This window comes from Chelonia mydas, chromosome 7 (assembly GCF_015237465.2).
Source record: "Chelonia mydas isolate rCheMyd1 chromosome 7, rCheMyd1.pri.v2, whole genome shotgun sequence".
In the NCBI taxonomy this organism is placed as follows: Eukaryota; Metazoa; Chordata; order Testudines; family Cheloniidae; genus Chelonia; species Chelonia mydas.
In genome coordinates, this window is record NC_057853.1 from 56328650 (window position 1) to 56350094 (window position 21445).

General features: G+C 45.8%; 1 protein-coding gene across 12 annotated transcripts in view; it reads right to left on the reverse strand.

Annotated features, from left to right (window-relative positions):
• The window catches only part of LOC102937143 (WASH complex subunit 2A), a 50449-nt gene that overhangs the window by 11865 nt on the left and 17139 nt on the right, over positions 1 to 21445 (reverse strand). For 6 of the 12 annotated variants that reach the window (XM_037903588.2, XM_037903589.2, XM_037903591.2 and 3 more), the window contains 11 exons: positions 21000 to 21124; positions 19862 to 19954; positions 18744 to 18851; positions 16210 to 16326; positions 13770 to 13936; positions 10931 to 11042; positions 9975 to 10148; positions 7581 to 7769; positions 4375 to 4503; positions 4076 to 4171; positions 1863 to 1988 (listed from right to left, as the gene is read on the reverse strand). In XM_037903588.2, coding sequence (XP_037759516.1) covers positions 1863 to 1988; positions 4076 to 4171; positions 4375 to 4503; positions 7581 to 7769; positions 9975 to 10148; positions 10931 to 11042; positions 13770 to 13936; positions 16210 to 16326; positions 18744 to 18851; positions 19862 to 19954; positions 21000 to 21124 — 1436 coding nt within the window. Of the gene's footprint in view, positions 1 to 1862; positions 1989 to 4075; positions 4172 to 4374; positions 4504 to 7580; positions 7772 to 9970; positions 10149 to 10930; positions 11043 to 13769; positions 13937 to 16209; positions 16327 to 18743; positions 18852 to 19861; positions 19955 to 20999; positions 21125 to 21445 lie in introns of all 12 variants that reach the window. The other 6 variants (XM_043550533.1, XM_043550537.1, XM_043550534.1 and 3 more) reach the window with 3 other exon arrangements.

Here is a 21445-nt window from a genome sequence, read left to right on the forward strand (position 1 = left end):
GAATGGCTCTTGCTCACTAGAACAATTGGTTTTCTCCAGCAGGGCCAAAGACTTAACTTTATTTGAAGAAGCCTGACCAAGGGACTAGACCCTGGACCTACACCCAGCTTGCAGCACATTGAGAAACAGGGGACAGATTTAAAAAAGGGGTGCTTTCTCTATGTAAGGGAGGCCAGACAGCAGCAGAAGCAAGACCACCAAGAAGAGCTGCCTGGCCCAAGGACTTGGCCCAAACCCAAGACTCACAAGAGAGGTGACATCAGACTGAAGGCAATTCCCCTCAGGAGTGTGTTGCTTTCTATAGATCCCTAACACTTGTTGGCTTTTGTAAGAGTGAAGAAATCCCTTTGTTAAGCCCATGAGCCTTGCTTTACCACAACGTGGCCCCTGAAGGGGTAACTGGGCAACTAGAGCTGCCACAGTTAGGGGGACTCTTGGGAAGGGAGAAGGGGACATGTTTAAGTAACTGGTGGCTCAGGAGGGCCAAGGCACTGGTTTTGGGGTCTAAAGGGACCCAGTGGGGCTTAGAAGCATCTGGGATCCAGCAGTTAGGACTCCTCAGGCTGGGCCAGTTTACAGAGGCCAGAAAAATGTGTGCTTCTCAGGGCTTGTCTACACTACAAAATTAAAATCGACGTACGTTGACATACAGTCACTGCAGTAATTAAAGCACTGATTCACATCCACGCTTACGCCTGCTGTCAAGAGTGCGCGTTCTTACCAGTAGCGCTTCCAGTGATTGAAGTGGGGCACCGACAGCTGAAGCCCAGCCGCCCTGATGTTAACAGATTCGGCTGTCAGCTCTGCAGTCGAGGGGGGGCCAGCTGTGAGCCCAGCGCCCGGCTGACAGCTCAGGCGGTCAGCACCGGGGCAGCTGGGATGGGGCTCCAACTGTCAGCCCCACTTGGGGCTGACAGCCAACAGGCGATGTAAGTAACTCAGTGTCTACATGGACACTGCATTGCCTGCACTACACCAACAAAAGCAGTACGCCTCTCATGGGAGGGGGAGTTATGATGTATAGCAGGGGACTTACTTTGGCGGAAGCAGTATTGTAGTCTAGACACTGACATAATTAGGTTGACATAAGATGCCTTGCATTGGCCTAACTCTGTAGCATAGACCAGGCCTTAGCGTCTCCACATCAGGGGTGCTCCAATTACAAGTAAAGAGATGCGCTAACTGCCAGCCCTGCAAACTCACCTGGGGCTCCTCCCTCTAGTTATAAGATGCTATGGCTGGAATCTAATTGATAATTCTGTTGCAGCACAAGCCAGAACACAATCCAGCTGCCTCTCCGAGCTGCGTTGGCTCTGCAGGGCCAACAAGAGTAGGAGTCTTATTAGCGGACAATAAAATTCAAGACAGGGTGCTGAACACAGGGGAAGGATGCAGGTGTCATTGGGCAAGAGTCTCTTCTTACCCTAACCACACTTTAAAGCTCACGTCCATGAGAGAAACTGAGAATTTATTTATTTAAAGAAAATGCAAGCGGGAGAGGAAGGGTCAATAAATCTTCATTTTTCACTAAATCATTAAGTCAATGGGCCCAATTCTCCATTGCCCTGCGCCTGGCGTATTCATGTAGCCCAGGGCTAAGCGGGTGTAATACACTACTGTTCTGATTCAACAGCATTTTAAACCCAATGACAGAGAATGCCTCAACCTTTTAGGAAAGGGAACTGCTGCTCTAGTTTTCCCAAGTACAGTATTAAATGTAATCTTTATGAGTTACAGCAGGTCATGCTGCTATGCTACAGACGAGGCAAAGAGTCAGTCTCCCTTATCAGTTTACACTGACAACAAAACCAACAAACCCTCTTCTGCTTGCTTTGTTTGAACTATTGAACTTAGACGCTTACCTCAGTGGTTTCTGGTTTAGGTCCCTCATCTTGTTTGGCACTCAGAGTATTCTGCAGACCCTTATTGCTCTCCGCAGAAGGGCCAGAGCTGTCCTTTTTCACTACTGTTTTCTTTTCTGCTACTTTCTGAAATTAGAATTTTTTTTTTAAAATGAGTCTGCAAAAATATTTTATATCATTTTCTTTTATGTTCAGGTAAAAAAACTATAGTTTTCTGCACGCTGTCTATCCCTTCCCACACCTTTAAATTCCAGTCAAGCTTTTCTAGCTTGACGAAAAGCTAACTCCTAACATAACATAAATCCCTCACATATAAGGCAGCAGGAGGAAGGGCTGAGGTTTGGGGCTTTAAATACGCACACCCTCGCTGAGGACTGGCTCTTTGCTTGGTTTCAAAAAGAGTTGATTAAGTGCCAAATGCTCAGAATTTTGGTAAACACGACCCTAGGTGTGATTATTAGTTCAGCGCACCCTTTTCCAAATTAGTTTGCCAACTTTATATCACTTGAAAGTTGGGAATGTTCTTACTGATTTTACAGCTTAGCTCGTTTCATGGACCGAGATGTGAAATAAGATTAAAGAAAGAAAAACGGGTTCAGTATATTTTAAAGCCTAAGAATACTTAAAGTTACCAAATGCTTTCTGAACTGCTCAGAGTTTAACAGAGGCCATCCTGAACCCTGCTTGTCTGCTGCTGCTTATGCTGTAGACCATGCCATCCCTGATTGGTCCCTAAATGACGTGCCTGGAGTTTGTCATTGAAACCAACCTAAGGCCCTACATTAAGCCAATCTGCAAAAGGTTTCCAAGGACATTATTTGCGGGGGAGGAGGGTTCTTCTGAGTCATGCACAAAGATAACTACTAGCAAATTATACTAGCAAATGAATCTCTTAGGTCCAAGCAGGTAACAAGAATTGGATCTCTGGACTAAAAGAACTAAGGTCTGGGACAGAGAAGTCCTACAGGGAAAAGCCGAGGCAGAGTCATGCTTGCAGAGGAAGCTTGGGAAAGGTTTATGATTGACAGTTGTTAATGGAGTTGTCGATAAACCAAACATCAGGTAAATATGAGCTCTATACAGTGTGAATTCTTCAGAGCAAGGGGAATGGAAACTCAACTAATTTGCCAGTCAAATATACAGAAGTCAGAGTGTGAAGGTTGATCATGGAACTGTAGGGCTGGAAGAGCTCATATAACTCATCCCCTTCCTCCCCCATAAGGTCATCTTAATGTAAAGATTGTTAGCTCAACCGTAACATCTCCTTGTGCATGTTTCATATAACTACAGATTCTCTGTGTACACACACACACACCCCTGTAGAAAAAGAGTGTTAGTATTTTAAAATTCACAATAATTAACTGTGAGAAAGATGGGAAGGGAGGGATTAGAATCACAGACTATCAGGGTTGGAAGGGACGTCAGGAGGTCATCTAGTCCAACCCCCTGCTCATCCTCGTTCTGCTGAATTTCTAGACTATCAAAGAAGTCTAGTCAGTTCCAGATTTTGATTAGTTTCCCCAATCAAAGTCAGTGGCTCTAGGAAAAAATAAATTCTAACCACAGCACAGTAATTCAAAATAGTGCATAGGCTGTTTTATGGCAAGTGCAGTTCTAGGATAAAAGGCGACTAAGTGGCAGCATTGTGGGCGTCCATGTTTATTAACTCTACTTTCCATATCAAGTGGGCTCAGCTTATTAAATCCCCTTGTGAACGGTCATCTGTGCAAACCTGCCCGGGAATCAGAGAGCAAGGCTGGAGTTCTTGCCATCTCCCACAGCATCACCTTTGTAAAAGTTCTACAGAACACGTCAGGACCTCAGCGACACAAGGGCAACCCTACTGCCCCCAGTGATTTTGCACAACTCTGACCAGTTGAAACAGCCAGTTTAATTGATGGTGCACAAGGAGAAAGAGTCCAACTCATTCTCCTGTAGCTTTGGTGACTCAGCAAAAGTTAAAAAAAAAAACCCCAAAAAAATATCAAGCAATAAAAAGATACATTTGTCATTAAAATCGGCTGATGTGAACCTGAATACACACAGGGAACAGGTCTGTTGAGCAAGGTTCCACTAACTGAAGAGGGTCACTTTAACAAGTTTCTACTCTAAATGCAACTGATTTCACTTGGAAATCTATGTTACCCCACCCCCCACACACACCTTTTTTCTACATCTTTTAAAGAAGTCATTTACAATAAAAAGGCAAGTACCGGAGGCTTTGCTTTAGCAATACTGAAGAGATCATCCTCATCATCATCTCCAAAGAGCCCTCCTGCAGATGACAGCTTCATACGGAGTTTTGCAGACTGAAATAAAGACAGAATGCCACATAGGTCAAAGCCACATTTCTAGCTGCTGATTACTGCACCCACATTTACTCTGTCATTTCTGGCGGTCAGCGACCTTATCCAGAACACCCGAGTAAGGGACATCAGAGCAATGGTACAATTAGTACATTTCAAAGAATCCATTTTTAAACAGCAGGTTCAGAACACGGCTTTGAACTCACCCCTGATTTCTTGGACCTGGCAAACAGATCAACATCAGGATCATTGTCTTTCTGTAGCTTGTGACTGAAGAGAAGTTCCTCATCCTGAAACACTCCAGTGCTTTTGGAATGAGAGCTTTTCTCAGCGGGCTGTGGGAAGGGGAGAAAAAACCCCCCACACACACAGTTACAAAACCCACTAACAGTTTGTTCCCAGTATCACACTTGTACACTAATGAAGTGGGTTTGCAATACAAGCCAGGCTGGCCTTTATACACACAGCACAGTTGTACAGCTTTAACTAATCAAATCAACTCAACTAAACACTAAACCCCCTGCAGCACACAATGAAATAAAAAGATTTAACCCTGGCTTATATCTAAGCGTTCACACAGAGGTTTGTACTAGTTTAATTAAACTGATTTAAACACCAGTTTAACACCGCAACTCACCTGTTAAGACAAGCCCTCAGCAATGGGAAGTCTAACAGATGTCAGTTTCAGCATTCACTTATTGATGTAAAACAGAAGTGGGGGCTAGGCTCCAGAAGGCAGATTCAGACACCAACATGAACACACCCACTGCAAATTACTTCATCAATGCTATGAGCGCACACCATGGAGCAATTCATAGTCAGAAAAACTGTCCAACTCTAGGGGAAGTTAAGCTCTGGAACAGGCTTCCAAGGAGATTGTGGAATCCCCATCACTGGAAGTTGTTAAGAACAGGCTGGACAAACACCTGTCAGGGATGGTCTAGGTTTACTTGGTTCTGGCTCAGCGCGGGGGGTTGAACTTGATGACTCTGCAAGGTTCCTTCCAGCCCTACAATTCTACAGTCATTGAGCCAGAGAAACCCAATGTGAATTCCTCTATAGCCCAGTGGTTAGGGCACTCACCTATGATATGGGAGACTCAAGGTTAAGTCCCCGCTCCAGTGACTATTCAGTAATTCATTTATAGTTAGGGTCCTTTGTTTTCTGGTTTTATTTTAAATTTATTTTTCTCCAGCAATTTATTGGTGTTTTTTACAACAGCAACAAAAGCAGGTGAAAAATTAGTGAAAAATTAATTTTTCTGGGTAAATATTGGGTTTATTTTAGTGGATGGAAGGATATGGGGAAAAAGTAGATTAATGCTTTGATGAATGGAATTCAGTGTGGTTTGCTGCAGAACTAAAACAGAACTCAAAACACAATGCCACCTCTGAGTTTAAGAAAACAATATATCTCTAATCCCCAAATAACTTCATTTGAACAAACAATATACTGTTGTAGACTTAGAACTATTAGCCTATAAACAGTTACATTTAATAATTGGGCCACACCATTTGCAGCACAGATGCTCAACTTCCTCCTTTTCTCCTGTTTTTTTTTTTTTTTTTTTTAAACTTTTGAATACTTTGTGTTCTGAAATGTAAACAGATTTTCATTTTCTTCCCATTTTAGTGTGTCAGATCTTTAAACCATTATCTGCTAACAGCTTGAAATGTGTATGTGAGATTCATTAGTACATTCAGATGAGCATGCACTTCAGAGCTTGCGTGCGCACCTGTTCATTTCTTGTGAGTATCTTCAGACTAATATAGCTTTGCACGCACACACACACACAGACTAATGTATTATTGTAGTACATCTCTCTCATCCAATGTATTGTATTTTCCTAATAAAACAAGTTTTTTTTACATATTTGAATGATACAAAAGTAGGGTGAACGTTGGGGAAAATTTTCGAAAAACCCAGGATTTTTCGGTAAAAATCAGTTTAAACTAAAAACGAAGGGGCTTATTTACAGTTGAGTTTATTTATTTATAAAAAGCTTTTCTACAGGAGAGATGCGGGATCCCCACATCAGAATATCCCATAGTTTACGGCATTCTCCTGCCAAGGGAGAGACCCAAACTCAAATCCCTTCTCCCCATCAGACAGAGAACTGAATCTGGGCCTCCCACAGGCTAGCTCACTACCCTAACCACTGGACTATAGCTCATAACCAAGACCAGCCACCACACCTTGTTTCTTGAACCCTTTGCTTGCTTTTCTCAAGCTGCCTGAAAGCCTAAACAACATTTTGGGGGTTGAAACAAAAACAAAATTTCCACCCAACTTTTCAAAACTGCCAGTGAACCGAAAAAAATCTATTATGTGCCCCAGTCTGCTGGAGAGCGCATCAAGTACCTCACAATATATCCTGTGTACTTGGAATGCCCTATAGCAGCAATCAGCAGAGATGCTCAGGCCAACAGCCACCTGGTTTCAAACAGGTGGATGCTAGAGGCAGAGTTCTTTCAATCAGGAGCCATCAGCTCCCGAAATTGCTGCCCATCCCATCTGACAGAACTCAGACTTATTATTAGCATTTAGGGGCCCGCTGCATTCAAATGAATGAAGTTGTTCACAAGTTCTCCTAATTGTAGTTCTGTATTAAAAAACATTAGCGTACACAGTGCACTGGGTTCAGGCCCACAGCGCCTGGCGATGGAACGTGAGGAATGCTGCAGCGCTTGCTGGAAAGGGGGAGTGGTGAGGTGGGCTGATTCAGGGTGTCAGCAGGCCAGCCTCGCCTCAGCAGAGCTCCTATAGTGCGTCGGCAGAAAGGAACACTGTGCTCTCCTGTCCCTTGGTGCAACACCCGCCAGAGGGTAGTGGTGGAAATACCAGGTCGGGCTCACTGGCACAGAGGTGAGAGTTACACTAGTTTGTCCTGGGGAGGCGTAAAGGGCCCTAAGGGTTCAAATACCACATATATGGACGGCTCGGAGCTAAGCTCCCCTTTCACAATGGGAAATGGCTCCTGTTAGATCCACCTGCTCCAATGTGAGGAGGGGAGGGAATGGTGAAGGGAGGTATCAGAAGCACCTCTGCATTCCCAGCCCCACCCACCACAGCAATATCAGAGCTAGCTCAGGATCTGAGCTCTGGACTTATGTGCCAGGCCAACCCCAGGCAGGTATCATCAGACACACACACACACACACACCATCCCCTAGAAACACACTGAAGAGTTAGAGCTAGTTACAGAGAGCTTGATCAGAGAAGAGATCCAGAGGAACAGGCAACCAAGTAAAGCTGGTTTCAGACAGGATCGGGAAGAGTTGATGAAGCAGAAACACAGAACAGCTGTTCTAGACACCAGGTGAGACAAAGGGGCAGGAACATTGCAAGGAGAGGGGGTCAGAGGAAGACTAGATCTGCAGGCAAGCCAGAGAGCCAGTTTGCTCTTGCTCACCTTTCTTATTTCTTTCCGCTCAATCTTACTGACATCTTGATCTTCCATTTTCTCCTCTTCCTCTTCTTCAAACAAGCTCAGCACATTCTTAGTCCTGGTTTTGGCTTCCTTCTCCAGCGGTGGTGGAGAGGCCGAGAACAGATCCAAATTACTGATTGGCTCCAAAGACGATGCCGCGAAAGGCTCCAACTGTAAAAACAAAAAACAGAGACTGGAATCTGGTGCTGTTTTGCTCGATTATCTTGGTTTGGATGTTTGACGTGTCCAGAACTCTGGGATCCAGTAACATGGCAAACAGCTAAAAGCACCCATCCTTCCCAGGCACATAAACAGGAGTGCCACATGCATTACTTGAGGCAGGGGTCGGCAACCTTTTAGAAGTAGTGTGCCGAGTCTTCATTTATTCACTTTAATTTAAGGTTTCTCATGCCAATAATACATTAATGTTTTTTAGAAGGTCTCTCTCTATAAGTCTATATATTATATAACTAAACTACTGTCATATGTAAACAAGGTTTTCAAAATGTTTAAGCAGCTTCATTTAAAATTAAATTAAAATGCTGATCTTACGCAGCCGGCCCGCTCAGCCCATTGCCAGCCTGCCCACGTAGGCCGGCAGCGGGCGGAGCAGGGCCTGTGCTCGGGATCCCTGGCTGGCAAGAGGCCAGCAGCCAGAACGCCAGACTGGCAGTGGGCTGAGCAGCTCAGCCCGCTGCCGGTCTGGGATTCCGGCCTGCCCACATAGAGTGGGTACCTACCTTCTCCCTGGTTCTAGCCATTCTCTTCCTCTCTCTGCACTGAGATGAGGGTGGGAATGTGCTGAGAACAGGGCTTGGGGTGAAGGAGCAGGCTGGGGGTTGGGGTGCAGGGTCTGCCAGGAGCTAGAATGAGGGAGGGGGCTCAGGGTTGGGGCAGGAGGTTTGGGTGTGGAGCGCTTACCTAAGCAGCTCCCATTTGGTGCGAGGGGTGCAGGTGGGAATGGCGGGGGGGGGGGGGTGCAGGAGCTCCCGTTTGGTGCTCAGGATGGGAGTGGGGATGTGGGGGGTGCAAGAGTCAGGGCATAGGGTGTGGGGGGGCTGGGGTTGCGCTGGAGGTGCAGGGGTCAGGGCAGAGGGCTGGGGGTGTGGGCTGGGGTCGTGGGGGTGCTCCCAGCCCCCTGCCCTGAGTGGCTCACAGCAGGGGGCTGGAGGGGATATGCCCTGATTCCACTCCCCTTCCCCAAGGTCCCCCGAGCAGAGAGAGGCGCTGCGGCTCCGCTTGTACCTCTCCCCCTCCGTAGCAAGGGCCGTCAGCTGATCGGCCACAGGGAGGGAGGGGAGGAGGGGCAGGAACCCAGCATGCTGGGGGAAGAGGCGGGGGGAGGGGGAGAGTGCGGTGGGCGGGAGGTGGAAAAGAGCGGGCTGGGCCAGGCAGGATTTTTAGTGGCACGCTGCTGTCTGCCCGGGTCCGGCAGACAGCAGCGTACCATTAAAAATTGGCTCGCGTGCCGTGTTTGGCACACGTGCCATAGGTTGCAGACCCCTGACTTGAGGGTATCACAGATCTGATGGCCCTCCTGCAGAAGTGCACAGGTCGGCATCAGTACCCTGCACCCTAGTCCTGTTGTTCAGCATGTTGTGCATCAGGGTTTGTTTGGGGTTTTTTAGCCTGGCTGCTTCTGCTCCACTCCAGAGATGGCTGCTTGTCAATAGTTGTGCTGCTAGTTTGCTAAACGGTCTGAGCTCCTCTGAAGCGGAAAGCACTACATGACTGCTAGATGTGCTCAGAGTAGTTTTCTACAAGCGCATAATGCTGCTAACAAACTAAGTACCTAGAAAGTCATTGCCCAGTAATTCTCACAACATTCATTGAGCAATTTAGTACCTGGGAGTTAGCCTACATTTGGCTGACCCTTTCCAACATTACACTTAAGACAATTTCAGTTAGCAAATATTGCTGCCAAAAGCAGAAACTCTCACGGTTTTAGCAGGTCTATAGTCCCATGGGCACACTAGTGTGTTGCATGTAAATAGGATGTTTCAATAGCATCACAACTGTTCCTGGATTTGTTGCAGAGAGAGAGCGCGCGTACGCGCACACAGGCTAAGGCAGCTCATCCAGTTCACAGTTGGAAAGGAATACTGCACCTGTGTGACTGATGTTTTGCATACTGAGAGGCATTTCTCTGTATGACCCAACTGGAAATGTTTTTAAAAACAGCAATTATTCAGTTTGCCATTTTGGTCCAAGCACGATTTTGGTGGCCAACCAATGGGGTTGCACCCTTTTATTTTGAAACAGGGCCACTACTAAGCATAGAACATCTAGAGGCTGTTCAAAGAATTCTACGAAATGCACTGTTAAAGAGATTAAGGGAACATTTGTCAAATGTCTAACTAAAAGAGTATCTCTTACCTTTTCCTGCGGCCCTGCAGCCTCTGTTCCTCCAGTCACAGGAACTGCTCTACGTTCCTCCGAATGTCCTGACTTCTCTTCTACCAGTTTAGTCTTTGATGTGTCAAGCAGATCCTCTTTTTCCTGCACTTCATCAAATAACGAAGGTGGTGCTGGAGGCAATTTTGTTTTTTCCTGGGAAATGAAAGGATGTTACTACTCACACACAGAGATCTGGCACATAAGCGCACACATAGATACAGGCCTTTTATATGTGTCCATGAGGGAGTGGGGACAGCAGATAGGTAAACAGGGCTTCCCCTGTTCCCAGTGGCTCAACAGATGGGAGAAGCCTGAGGTCCACACATGGCAAGTGGGCTTGGGAAAAGGAGAGGTTTAGGGGCTGTTATGTGGCAGGTCAGAGTAGATTCTATGGTAGCTATTCAGAGCAGTGTTTTGGGGTTGGCACTACAGATATGGTGGCAGAGTGTTTACTACTAAAATCAGCACACCAGGCTGGGATGATAGGAACCTGGGTGATATCAGAAACCCCTATGGAGGGGGGCTGGGGAGAACTATAGCCACAAGTGGAGAATCAGAGTTTGGTGGGTCTGACACAGGGGAAAATCCTGCACCTACTGAAGTCAATGGAAACTTTGCCATTGATTTCAATAGGACCAGGATTTCATCTCCAAGACCGTTCTCAAAACCCTTCAGTAATACTCACACAGCACAGTCTGAGCAGGCCCAGCCCCAGCAAAGGCAGCATTCAGACTCCATTTCAGAGTATAGTTTTAACCTAATGAAGCCAAGTAGTTTTAAGCCCAAAATTCCAATCACCTTAAACCTATTATAAATTTGTTGGAACTCATCTAACCTAAAGGCCCTGGTTAGTGTGTTATGGAGAAGCCTGCCTTGCTACAAACAGTGCCATTTGGTAAATCATCTGCTTTGGATTAAGCAGGAAAAGGAGGTACCGCTGTGGCTTTAGCTGCTGAAGGAAGACGTGTCGGCTGGGAGCTGAAGAGCGGTCCTCCATTAACAGCATCTTCTTCAAACAGAAGAGAAGCCTTCTGGTGCTTCCTCTGACTGGAGAGAGAAATCCATGCACAGGAGACATGTTTAACTGGTCAAATGGTATTGTTTAGACTGTCCTCTTTAGGGACGTGGTATAGAAGAACACAAAGTCTGAACAAAGTATGATCAGGGCCAGGTTTTCTCTAAGCTACGGAGGCCCAGGACTGCTATTCCAGTCTGGCAGGAGACCTTGCCTCCATCCTCAGTCCATAGGTTGCTTCCATTCCTAACCTCAGTAGCACTAGAGTCTCACCTCTTTATGTGAAGGTGACACATACACCCTTTCCCACTCCCTGCATCCATCTTGCCTATTTAGCCTGTAAGCATTTAGGGGCAGAGGCTGTCTACTATTCAGTGTACAGCACCAAGCACAACAGGGCCCCAGTCTTGGTTGGCCCTTAGGCACTACTGTAATAAACGCGATTAAAAGAACAAGCAAAGCAGCATCACTACTGGAGTGGAACTCAGATAGGACTGTGGCCTCCAACACGACATGCTCCCCTCACTTGAGTCGGGATCCTTGTGGCAGGACTGTGTGGGGAAAGAAGCCCAACATGCTACTCAGTAGAGGGTGAACTCCAGGAATAAAATTCTGTATACACTGCTGAAAAACACTGAACAAAAACCTTAATTCAGCACGATCACTAGGACTTTGCTTTTGTATTTACAGAAAGAATAGAGCACTTCAAAATACTGGAGAGGGTTCAGAGAAGAGCCACAAGAATGATTAAAGATTAGACAACGTCTTACAGCGTTTGAGCTCTTTGAGTCTATCTAGCTTAACAAAAAGAAGGTTAAGAGGTGACTTGTTACAGTCTGTAAGTACCTATATGGGGATCAAATATTTAATAATGGGCTCTTCAATCTAGCAGTGAAAGGTCTAACACAATCCAATGGCTGGAAGTTGAAGCTAGACAAATTCACACTGGAAAGAAGGTGTAAATTTTTAACTGAGAGAGTGATTAACCATTGAAACAATTTACCAAGGTTGTGGTGGATTCTCCATCACTGACAATTTTTAAATCAAGGCTGCATGTTTTTCTAAACTATCTGCTCTCGGAATTATTTTGGGGAAGTTCTATGACCAGTGCTACACAGCAAGTCAGACTAGATGATTGCATCAGTCCCTTCTGGCCTTGGAATCTATGAACTGTCTCACAAGAACATGGGGTTCTCTCCACTCGAACATTACAGCTAGTTTAATAACTCAGTATGACCTTAGTCCTGTCCATAAATCCATCCTGGATTCTGCAAATCCATATGTCACTCTTAAGCATCAGCAGCACAGTTTATAGCCGGGGTGGGCAAACTTTTTGGCCTGAGGGCCACATCGGGGTGTGAAACTGTATGGAGGGCTGGGTAGGGAAGGCTGTGCCTCCCCAAACAGCCTGGCCCCTGCCCCCATCTGCCCCCTCCCACTTCCCACCTCCTGCCTGCCCCCTCAAAAACCCCGACCCATCCACCGCCCCCCCCAGGACCCCACCCCTTGTCTACCCCCCCCCGTACCCTGACTTCCCCCTGGGACCCCCTGCCCCTTATCCAACCCCCCGGCCCCCTTACCATGCAGCTCAGAGCAGCATGTCTGGCTGCCACGCCGCCCAGCTGGAGCCAGACGCGCTGCCCTGCATGAGCGGGCAGCCCAGAGTGCTGCCTGGGCGGCGGCATGGCTGCGTGAGAGGGGGAACAGCAGGGGAGGGGCTGGGGGTGAGCCTCCCGGACCAGGAGCTCAGGGGCAGGTCAGGACGGTCCCGTGGGCCGGATGTGGCCCCCGAGCTGTAGTTTGCCCACCTCTGGTTTATAGACTATCAAGGTGTTCATAAGCTGTCACTGACTGCTATTTCTGGTGTGCAAGTCAGTCACCTAACTCACTTGATATCAATTCCCCTTCCTGATTGGATGACTGCAACTTTTTAAACAGGAGGAGAATTATTTACTCATCGTGCATCTCAAACAATGCACTTTTCTTAGATCCTTTCAGATGATTAGACTTTTAGCCTAAAATCTGAAGTTTTCAAAATCCAAACATTTTCATAAGCAAAGTGGTAGCAAGCTGGATATTCCCAAAAATTACCACCCTGCCCCCATGAAGCAACAGCACATCCAAGGCTGCACTTCTGTTTGTGAAGATATTTACACAAAATTAATAAACCCGTGCAAAAATGAGCAGCAAAAAGATTGATCTCCATCCATCTAACCAAACCCAGAGAGCCAAATAAAAATGAATTCCCCACCTGTCCTACCAGATCCAACACTCCATGACAACCTGAGAACAGGTGAGCTTTGCCACGTGCCCTGCAGGCAAACCGATCTGAGCTATTTTGGTCCCAGGAGAGGATGGGGAGCTCCAGAGTCAAGAGTAATGTGACTGCCCTGTCAGCAGCCCTCTCCCTTTAAAGAGGCTCCTCCAGCTTAGATGCCTATGGTGATCCCAGCTATGGCGGCACCACAGGGTCATGGTAAACCAGGGTCTAAACCAACACCTTAATCTCCAAGTGGAAATCAACATTCAGCCAGTGCAGCCTACCGGTTCATCAGTGTAACAGTGGAATATCAGAAATGCACAGCAGAAGACAATGATTTTAAGATTACTTGACAGCATCTCAGCCTCCTGGGAAAATGAAGGCATTGTGCTATTTCAGGATGGGAATCCCATAATACCCGTGACAAGCTATTGAAACAGGTAAGCCTGCTCCAAGAAATTGGAGAGAAACCTGCTGCTCCGCTGTCAAGTTTTTTCACCTGTCTTTAGTGATTGCAAATAAATCCTCCTCCTCTTCATCCTCCTCAAAGAGGCTGGTCTTTTTCACAACTTTAGCCGGATCGACTGCACTGACAGGTTTTGCAGGTTCTCCCTTTCGGATGTCTTCAGAAATTGGTTTAGCCGGCTTGCTGACGTTCCAGTGGTCCTAAAAAAAAAAAAAAAAAAAAAGGCTTGTAAGAGAATAATGCCTATTTCCCGCAGGTCATTTCAGCCATTTCCTCACCTCTTCTACCTTAGTCAGCATACTATAATCAGTGCTTGTTCCTTTGAAGACATGGGCTGTTCTTACATCTGTGCATTAAATACAAACATCAATGCAACACCAGGCCAGAAAATGATGATGTTATTAACCCCCACTGCATAAGCTTTCAGGACATAGACCTGGCTCCCATTTAGCAGGTGCTAAATGAGTTGCAGGTGTAAATGAGTACTAGCATCTGAGATCTGTCCCTGAAGCTGGTTTTGTGAGTGCATGTTATGCAGCCACAGAAGGGAGAAGCTTGCTCTTTTTGAGAATTTGGCCCATAACACTTTGATGATTAGACAGTTAGAGGTGTGTGGAAATACACACTATGCAGTGTCCCGAGATAATATTAATAACAATGCTGCCTCATTTCCTGACTTCTAACTGTAACATTAAGGCAGTTTTTTATCTTGGGTTAACAAAATAATTGACCACACTAAATAGAGTGTTAACTCTTAAATGGCCCAACTAGACTTATGTTCATGCCTCAGTTGGAGGTCAATGTGCTGAGATGGGAAGAGCAAGGCTAAATGTACGCCTCTGCTGTTAAAACTGGTTGGCTGAAGAGAGTTTTCTGAAAGGCTAGGTTAACAGAGCAATGGCATAACCTGTCTCTTTCTGCAACAAAGCTATTTACATATTGACATTTTATCTAAGTAAGAAGTCAGAATTTGCATTAATATGGAATACTGCAAATCCCAGAAATATTTTCCGTTTTCATGCTTACAGTGTGTCTCTTTATCCCTGTGTTACAGGTGGTCTGCAGATGGAAGACCACAGCATCCCTTTCCTGCTTATGATGTATTAAAAAAATGACAAAGGCTTTTTTTTAAAAATTCAGCCTTGCTTTATTTTTACATTTGATATTCATATCTCATCTACCTTAAAAAAAGCACACTGTAGGTTACCTGGAAAGCCAGTAGTTTTATGACAGACACTAAAGCAGCAGTGAAATATAACAAGGTTCAAAAAAAAGAACTGGATGAGTTCATGGAGGATAGGTCCATCAATGGCTATTAGCCAGGATGGGCAGGGATGGTCTCCCTAGCCTCTCTTTGTCAGAAGCTGGGAATGAGCGACAGGGGACGGATCACTTGATGATTACCTGCTCTGTTCATTCCCTCTGGGGCACCTGGTATTGGCCACTGTTGGAAGACAGGATACTGGGCTAGTACCTTTGGTCTGACCCAGTATGACCGTTCTTATGATTAATTAAGCAGGAATAAGAAAAGGAGTACTTGTGGCACCTTAGAGACTAACCAGTTTATTTGAGCATGAGCTTTCGTGAGCTACAGCTCACTTCATCGGATGCATAGCATATCGTGGAAACTGCAGAAGAAGGTCTTCTGCAGTTTCCACGATATGCTATGCATCCGATGAAGTCTTCTGCAGTTTCCACGATATGCTATGCATCCGATGAAGTGAGCTGTAGCTCACGAAAGCTCATGCTCAAATAAACTGGTTAGTCTCTAAGGTGCCACAAGTACTCCTTTTCTTTTTACGAATACAGACTAACACGGCTGTTACTCTGAAACCTGTCATTAAGCAGGAATGTGAGTTTTATTCACACAGTAAAGTTCCTTTTAAGTGGGTTATGCTGACACTTCATTAACTCAAGTACCTGGCTACAAATCTTGATTAAGGATTCAACACCCTCCAACTCTTTAATTAAGGGTTGGGAAAGCCCCCAAGCCCTGTACCTGAGTTATCCAACTAGCACTCCCAACAGAGATGGGTAAAATCTTGTTTTCCAATTCCCCCATATTTCTAAATAAACCCTGGATTACCCCAAAACTTTCAGGCCCTCTGTATACACATTAGTAGTAAAGGAGCTCATGCTCTTTTTTCCTCTTTTGTAGGTCAGCTCTAAGTCACCCTTCTTGGCAGGAGGCCGCTGTGCAATTTTCTGTTAGACACTTATAGCCTACTTCCAGCAAGTTTCCCCAGCCCATGGTACTTCTGCCAGCTAGTCCCATTGTGCATGCAGCTAAAGAGCTCCCCCAGCCCCACAGATATACCGCAACAGCTGGAAGGAGCATTGTCTGTAGACACAGCCCAGGCACTTAACAGTCCACACTCAAGTGCAATGGAGTGAATGCTCTATTGAACATTTCACCTTGTGGAGAGCTGTAAGCCCACTATCCCCCTTTAAAAAGCATCTCGTTCTACAGTACCTCTTCATCACTGCTGAACAACGAGCCAGAGGCTTTTTTGAGGGGCTCCGATTGTTTTGCTTTCTCCTGGGGCGGTTTTGACTGTTGCTTCTTAGCAGGTGCAGTACCAAACAGATCCTAAAAAATATTAAAGCCAAGAAAGGTAACTCTGCCTGGTACTTGGTGGGCATCAGCACTCAGGTTCCAAGCAACATCTGTTTCTTGGCTGAGCTACATTCAACTGGTTAAGGAAATATAAATACTTACACCAAAACCTATTCAAAAGGAGAACAGCTTCAGGTACCATAGAGCAAATGGTTCTCAGCCATGGCATCCACAGATAGATGTTCAGTAGAGAAGTTACAGACCAAAAGCCTGTAAGTATTAACGCTTTCAACTTGACAAACTAGGATAAGAACCCGGTTCTGCAATGGGATCTGCTAGCCAGGACTCCCACTCAGTCCCCCTAAAGTCAATTTCCCATTGCAGGCTTTGGCTTTTATTCTGCAACTTCTGTTTCAGCTGGGGAATTCCGATTTATAACGTGATTAAGAACGTCATCTACCAGGCTTTTAACCCTAGGATCTGAAAGGGATATTTTAAAGACCACGCCCCCACTTTGGAAGAGGTTCTCTACTGACTGCAGCTTGCACATACGCTTTCCATTGTTGTTTATTTTGCATTGTCATTTATTTTCTATCCTCACATTGGACACAGCCCTTGTCTCACATCTACAGTAGCTAGCTTTGTAGCTGTAAGTCACCACAAGCACCAACAGGACTCAGGGCTTGTCTACACTACATCTTCAGATGATGTAAGTTATGTCACTGAAGGATGTGGAAAAGCCACCCACCTGAGTGACGTGAGTTACATCGATTTAAAGCGGTGTCTAAACCATGCTGTGTCAGCAGGAGACGCTCTCCCACCGACATAGCTTCCGCCTCTCGTTGAGGTGGAGTAATTATGCCGACGGGAGAGCACTCTCCCATAAGCATAGCACCTCTTCAGCAATGCATCTGCACTAATGTAGCATGGTACTGTAGATTAGCCCTCAGGCACTTAAGACACCATCTCATCTTAGCCTTGTCATGCTAAAAGTGGCAGATCTGGGTGGTGGTGAATTATGGCTATACGAAGTTTGCTGGGTCAGTGAAGAGGACAGCAAGAAGATGGTGTAAGATGGCAAGCATTACAATCAATAAGCTCACATGGATACTCAGTTTAGGCATGTGCACATCTTCCCGATTAGGACGCTGTAATCGGCTGTCTATGGCAGAGTTTTGGGAGATGCACTGTACATTCATTTCAAAGAGCCTCACAAGGAGGGAAGTTTTTCTGACAGTCAAAAGATGTACTCATGTTTATTCTTGGAGAAAGAGAGAATCCTGATCATTACCAGCTGATCCCCCATCACCTCTCTGAGCCTGGCCTCACAAGAAATTTCTCTGTCTACAGGGGGACAGAGATACCACCATATGTTCACCAGCTCATTACTGCAGTTCAGGTCTTCCCAGCCACAACCCACTGCTCAGCAGCTCTGCTATAGCCTAGCAGACCACTACACAGAGCTGCCATCTCTGCAGAATAGGGATGGAGGAGGGACTCTTTCCAGCAGGACAGGCAAGCAAAGTCAAAGCATGGCTACATCTGGGAAAGAGACCAGGATCCTGATCTGCAACAGTCATGTGGCCTACCGTACATGTAAAAAGACACCTGGTGAACCTGGCGCTTGTCCATGTGCAAGACTCTTATGAAGTGGGTTAAAGACAGAATCCCTTAAAAGTTTTTCCAGTTGAACTTGGATTCCTGGTTAGAAACTTTGCAAAAAACCCAAAATCAGGAATGCCCAGTAGGACGGCTTGCTAAGCAATGGGCAGCTTCTGCTAACAGTCCCAGATGGGAAAAAATGGGAGCTGGAGGCACGGTGTTCTCAGACGAGGGCTCTGGAATTTGCATAAGCCACAGGCCTGCCACAATCTGCTGACACCTCATCACAGTCAGGGGATGATTGTGGGGCAGGCTAGTTTGCTCTGGGGGCTGGGTGTCCAAAGATGGATTCTAAGCTCTTGAAAAGCAGAGGGCGATGCTTCCTTGTGTGTTTGTACAGTGCCTAGGATGGGGGCTTTGGGGTAGTATCACAAGACACACTAAATTAAGAATACCGTGAACCTGTCCATAGTTATTACCCACTAGAGAGGCAGCATATCCTGGAGAACAGGACACCAGCTCCACCACTGACCACGTAACCCTGAGCAAATCACCTCAGCCTCAGCTTCCCCACCTCCAAAGTGAGGAGGATACAGACTCTGCTTGAGCTCCAGGGATGAAGGGGACTAGAAGAGCACAAAGTAGTAAATCAAAGATCACGTTTGTCCATACCCCTTCTCAAGCAGCCATTATACTCAATCTGTTACAGGAGGAGATATGTAAAACTTGCCAGCATAGCTCTAAACCCTGGCATGTGAACAGTGACCCTTTTAACAGATTTACCTTACTCACAGAGCCCAGTGAGTGGGCTACAGAGAAAGTGCAGCCAGTGCTGGGGAGGCACTTACCTCTTCATCCTCATCGTCAAAGAGGGAGAGTGGGGCTTTTGTGGCTGACTTGCTAGGCGGTAGAGATGTGCTCTTTGACTTCCCTGTTAGACTCGATGAAAACAAGTCCTGATAGAACCAAACACAGTCATTTAGCAAGACAGTTTGAGGTGAGAGAAACAGGGTTTAAGAACTAGGAAAATAATATGCACTTTGCATTTATTCAAAAAGAGACTGGTGTGCTGCTGAAGAGGAGTAAGATGGCTGATTCTCACCACTCCTAAACTAGAGGCCCACACTTTCACAAAAAAAGGTCACTGATTTGGTGGCCCTACTGAATATACCTTCTGCCCGATTCAGAGATATTGAGTGCATGCAACTTCTCCTGGGAGCTCTCTGAAGCACAGTTGCCAACTTTTAGGTGGTAAATAAGCACCCGACTTTCAAAATAAGCCAAAAAATCAAGCTAATCCCATTTCAAAACAAGGCCAAAACAAGCCAATCCCTAAGAACCCCAACACTCAATGTGACTAGATCCCCCCGGAGTGCAGTCTGGGACTATGATGGGCCTGCTGTGCACCCCTGACTCTCTCCCCCCCTTGCCCCTGCTTGCCAGGAGTCAATCAAAAAAAAGCAGCAACAAGCTACAAGTCAAAAACTAGCCAGCAAACAACTCACAAGCTGATTGAGCCAAAAACAAGCCCAATTTCTGCATTTTTTCAACAGAAAAAATTGGCATGTCTGCTCTGAAGGCTCCAGGTCAGGTCCAAGCTGGGAGGCAAAAAGAAAGGGACTGAAGAGCTTGCCTGACCCCTGTACATACTGAAGCAAATACAAGGGTCAGATGCTCTTTCCTGCCTTGTTACTTCATTTAACCTTCCATCTCATGCCTCTGTGTGCACGCAAAAAAGAATTTTTAAAATTGGTGGAAAATGCTGGGAGACACACACTGCTCCTGCTGGAGAGAGTGTTTTTTGGGGGAACCACATACCAGAGATCCCATTCCTTGGAGCTAAGCAACGATTTGAGACGTCTCTCAACAGGAATGGGTTTTAGGTAACGTGGCAGTAGAAATGCACACATGCTGCGGTCCAGGCCTCCTATAATTCCATTTAGATCTAAGAGTATTTAGCACTTACTTCAGAATCTTCTTCATCAGAGAATAGGCCTCTTTGGTTTTTGGGAAGTATATCAGATGAAGGTTTGGAGTCCTCAGTGGAAGATGGCTGACTCTTCAAAACAAGAACACATCAGCACCCATTTAAATCAATGCAAACAGCACACTTCATATTCCTCTTTGGTAGCTGGCCAGTTAAGTGCCCCAGCTGTTGAAAAGGGATGGCTAAAACCTAGGAAATTCTGATCTAGACACTAGAGAATCCAAAACCCACATGGTTTTGAAGACAGATCTTTCTGCAGAGCCTCAGCTGCATGAGGACAATTTCAAGAGCTGGCCATAGATTTTTTTTGCATACAACTCCTACTGACTTCAACAGGAGGCACTATAGGGATTCCATGGCACTGCTTAGCTATATTTTCCTGGATAAGCCCATGTAGAGACAACAGAGATGAACTAGCCAATGGTGAGAGTACTATACCCCTAAGTTAATAAGTATCGAGTATGAAACATTTCACCAGAAGTGAAATTTGTTTTTGATTTTTTTTCCTTGATTTTGTGTTTGGGTGTTTACCCTTTTTAAAAAAATTTAGCTCAATCTAGCTAAGTTTCTAAACAAAATGTTGTTTAGAAACAAGAGTGTCAAAATGAACCATTTTGACTTTTGAAAATTTATTTTCCCCATTTTTAGTCAGCCAAACTATTAGCCAAGCTTGACGCGAATTCATGAATTGCTTCGGTCAACCTGAAACTGCATTTTTCAGCAAATAAACTAGTCGGCCAGGAAATTCCTCCCAGCTCTACTTCACAGCCAGCTTCTGCCAGCTGCTACAGAGCAAGAAGAGGAACAAGAGAGGCACCATGGTCACATGACAGAGGAGACCAACTCCAGCCTTGGTGAGACTCCCAGAGACCAACCTCGCAGCACAGGAAACCCCTGGGAGGGAGCCCAGAAAGTCAAAGAGCTGAGGAAGACATACAGGCAACCCCCAGAGCTGGCTGGGGAGGAATGTGAAAACTAAGCATCACGTTCATAGAGACAAAACACATTCCTGTTATTCTGTGGGATAGACTCCAGCAGAGTTAGAGCCAGAATGGCCTAACTATTCCTCTAAGATCAGTTCTTTGCGCACAATGGAAAAATCCACTTCTAACGTTACCTTTTTCCCTCCCATGGATTCTTTACGGCCTTCAGCTACCTTACTGACAGCTGCAGGAACAACTTCAGGCTTTTTCTTGAATAAGTCGCTTTCATCATTGTCAAAGAAATCAGCAGTGGCTTTGACTTTGTTTAAAAAAAAAAGAAAAGAAAATACACATTCATATTGGGTAATGTTTTCTGTTGGAAGAGACCAGCTATCACTGATCACAAGAGAGGCTGTGACATTCTAGAAGGAGTATAGTCTCTTCTGTAGGGAGCAGAATGACAGCAATGAGCAACAGAAGTCCATTTTTTGATTGGGGTGGGTGGGTTGGGCTAGCTCACAAGGTGAAGTGTCAGTTGGGTACAATAGTCATCAGCCAAAACGTCAATGGGTGCTGCAGTTCTCCGTCCTTCCCCCACACACTGCACAGGCATGCCCATCTAGACACACACAGCTCTTCT